This window comes from Penaeus chinensis, chromosome 14 (genome assembly GCF_019202785.1).
Source record: "Penaeus chinensis breed Huanghai No. 1 chromosome 14, ASM1920278v2, whole genome shotgun sequence".
Taxonomy (NCBI): Eukaryota; Metazoa; Arthropoda; class Malacostraca; order Decapoda; family Penaeidae; genus Penaeus; species Penaeus chinensis.
The window spans coordinates 16,984,532-16,987,031 of record NC_061832.1 but is presented as its reverse complement, the minus strand read 5'-3'; the positions used below and the strand labels follow the sequence as shown (position 1 = coordinate 16,987,031).

The 2,500-nt window shown below is 35.2% G+C and overlaps 1 protein-coding gene across 2 annotated transcripts in view; it reads right to left on the bottom strand.

Moving 5' to 3' along the window:
• LOC125032018 overlaps positions 1–2,500 on the bottom strand; it is a 50,574-nt gene that overhangs the window by 29,359 nt on the left and 18,715 nt on the right. For both annotated transcript variants that reach the window (XM_047622972.1, XM_047622973.1), the window contains exon 2: positions 2,343–2,360. In XM_047622972.1, coding sequence (XP_047478928.1) covers positions 2,343–2,360 — 18 coding nt within the window. The remainder of the gene's footprint in view (positions 1–2,342; positions 2,361–2,500) is intronic.

Genomic DNA, 2,500 nt, shown 5'->3' with positions numbered 1-2,500 from the left:
TGTGTGTGTGTGTGTGTGTGTGTGTGTGTGTGTGTCTGTGTATGTGTGTATGGGTGTGTGTGTGTGTGTGTCTCTATGTGTGTATGTTTGTGTGTGTGTGTGTGTGTGTGTGTGTGTGTGTGTGTGTATGTGTATGTGTGTGTGTATTTATATGTATATATATGTATATATATGTATATATATATATCTTTATCTATATCTGTCTATCTATCTATCTATCTATCTATATATATATATATATATATATATATATATGATACAGCATACACTCAGAGATCTGCATTTTCGTATCTGTGTCACTATTCATATGTGCGTACATAAACAAACAGAAAAACACATTTCAGACTTGCACACAGAGCAAGACTCCCCCATCCCCCTACCCCCTCCATACACACATCACCATACAAACCCCACGCAAACCCATACAGCATTTTCCCCTTATTTTTCCCTCACTCTCCCCTCTATCCTCCTATCTCTCTCTCCTGACTTCCTGCTGGTTCACTAGTTATCCGGTGCCAATGCATTTACTTTATGAGGTAAACTTTATTATCAAGTCGTATGAATAGCCACTGTTGTCAAATCCTCTGCTAATGAACTTATGCACAAAAGATTCACAAACGGTTCATTAATCTTTTGCTTTTGGGTAGACGGGTGGTGAAAAGAATGTGAAAGAATAATTCATAATTGATTTGATCGTATAGTTTTTTTGTATTTTTTTTTGTATTTTTTTTCTTATATTCCCCTCTCTGTCTTTCTGTGTTTGTTTACTTTTCTATTGTTTTGCGTTTATTTCATTAAATTAAAAGAAGAGGATATAAAAGAAGAAAATTACGAATAAGGAAGAACTAAAGAAAAAAATAGAAAGAAACTAATACTTAAGGAAAAGAAAATGGAAGTATAACAAAGCACGATAATGCACGGGAAGAACATGAATGAAAGAAGAGAATCTTATAGATGATAATGATAATAATAATAATAAGGGAATGTGGTTTGGTTTATGGAAGTCAGGAAATAGTTAATGAAAATGGTAAAGCGAAAACAGAATTATAAGCTCTGAAGAAAATGCATAAGAAGAACAAGAATAAGTGGATAAATAGAGAACGATAGATAAAGAACCAATGGATGTAAAAACGATGCAATTAAAATATGTATATTTTTTATTTTTTCTCTTCCTTTCTTTTATTTACTCTGTCTTTCTTTAGTTTCATCTTTCTCTGTTTGGATTTAATCATAACTAGTATCTCTATCTTGCAAACCCAATAACATTCTTTTACACCAAGTACAACGCTATTATCGTTATCATTCCCAGTTATCATAGTATCAAGTCATTACTATCATCTGAATTCCTACCGCAGTCTCACTGAAAAATATTAACCTGTTTCTTCTTCCTTTCCATCTTCTTATTCTTCTTCCTCTCCTCCTCTTCCTCTTTCTCTCCTTCCTACTCTTCCTCTTTCTCTCCCTCCTCCTCTTCCTCTTTCTCTCCTTCCTCCTCTTCCTCTTTCTCTCCCTCCTCCTCTTCCTCTTTCTCTCCTTCCTCCTCTTCCTCTTTCTCTCCCTCCTCCTCTTCTTCTTTCTCTCCTTCTTTCTCTTCCTCTTTCTCTCCTTCCTCCTCTTCCTCTTTCTCTCCCTCCTCCTCTTCCTCTTTCTCTCCCTCCTCCTCTTCTTCTTTCTCTCCTTCCTCCTCTTCTTCTTTCTCTCCCTCCTCCTCTTCCTCTTTCTCTCCCTCCTTCTCTTCCTCTTTCTCTCCCTCCTCCTCCTCCTCTTCCTCCCTGTCTTTCTCTTGCACCTCTTCTTGCGAAAATTAGTGTTTATTAATAAGACTCAAACTTTTCTGCCTGTTAGGTCTGTTCCATATACTGTGTGGGTGGAATACTAAAGGGGAGGGACAGAAGGCAAACTATGAATAGAAAGCAAATGCCGAAAGTAAGGTAGGAAAAAAATGTTGAATTATTTCGGATTTAGATTATGAGTGAATTATATTTTTAAGGGGAAAAAAAAACGCGTATGGTATTGACAGTAAAATGTGGAGACAATGAATACCAAGGTTCTCATTAAAATGATATGATATTATCAGAACAAAAGCTAAACGATTTTTTTTTTCTTTTTCTTTATGGATGAAATAATACTCTACGGATTTTGCTCGCCGCATTTCACTAACTCGCATATTGGCCTGCTGGGTTGATTTGGTGTTTTGTCTCTCCCAAATTTCAAAATATTCTTTTTGAGTTTGGATTACTGTTTTTTTTGTTTTTTTTTAATGAAAAGTCTATCAGCTATAGTTCATATTGTAAACTATTTGTTTCAGTAGCATATATTAAATACTTATGAAATTCACTTACCTTTCAACACTCTGTGAGCTAAAAAGTAAAAGAAAGAGATATTAGTAAAGCAAAGACTATGTACAAAGTTTTCACAAAGTGTCATGTTACTGACAATGCACACTGTGCATAAATAAATCACTCTGCCAGGAAATTGACGAATAGCAAACACACAGAAT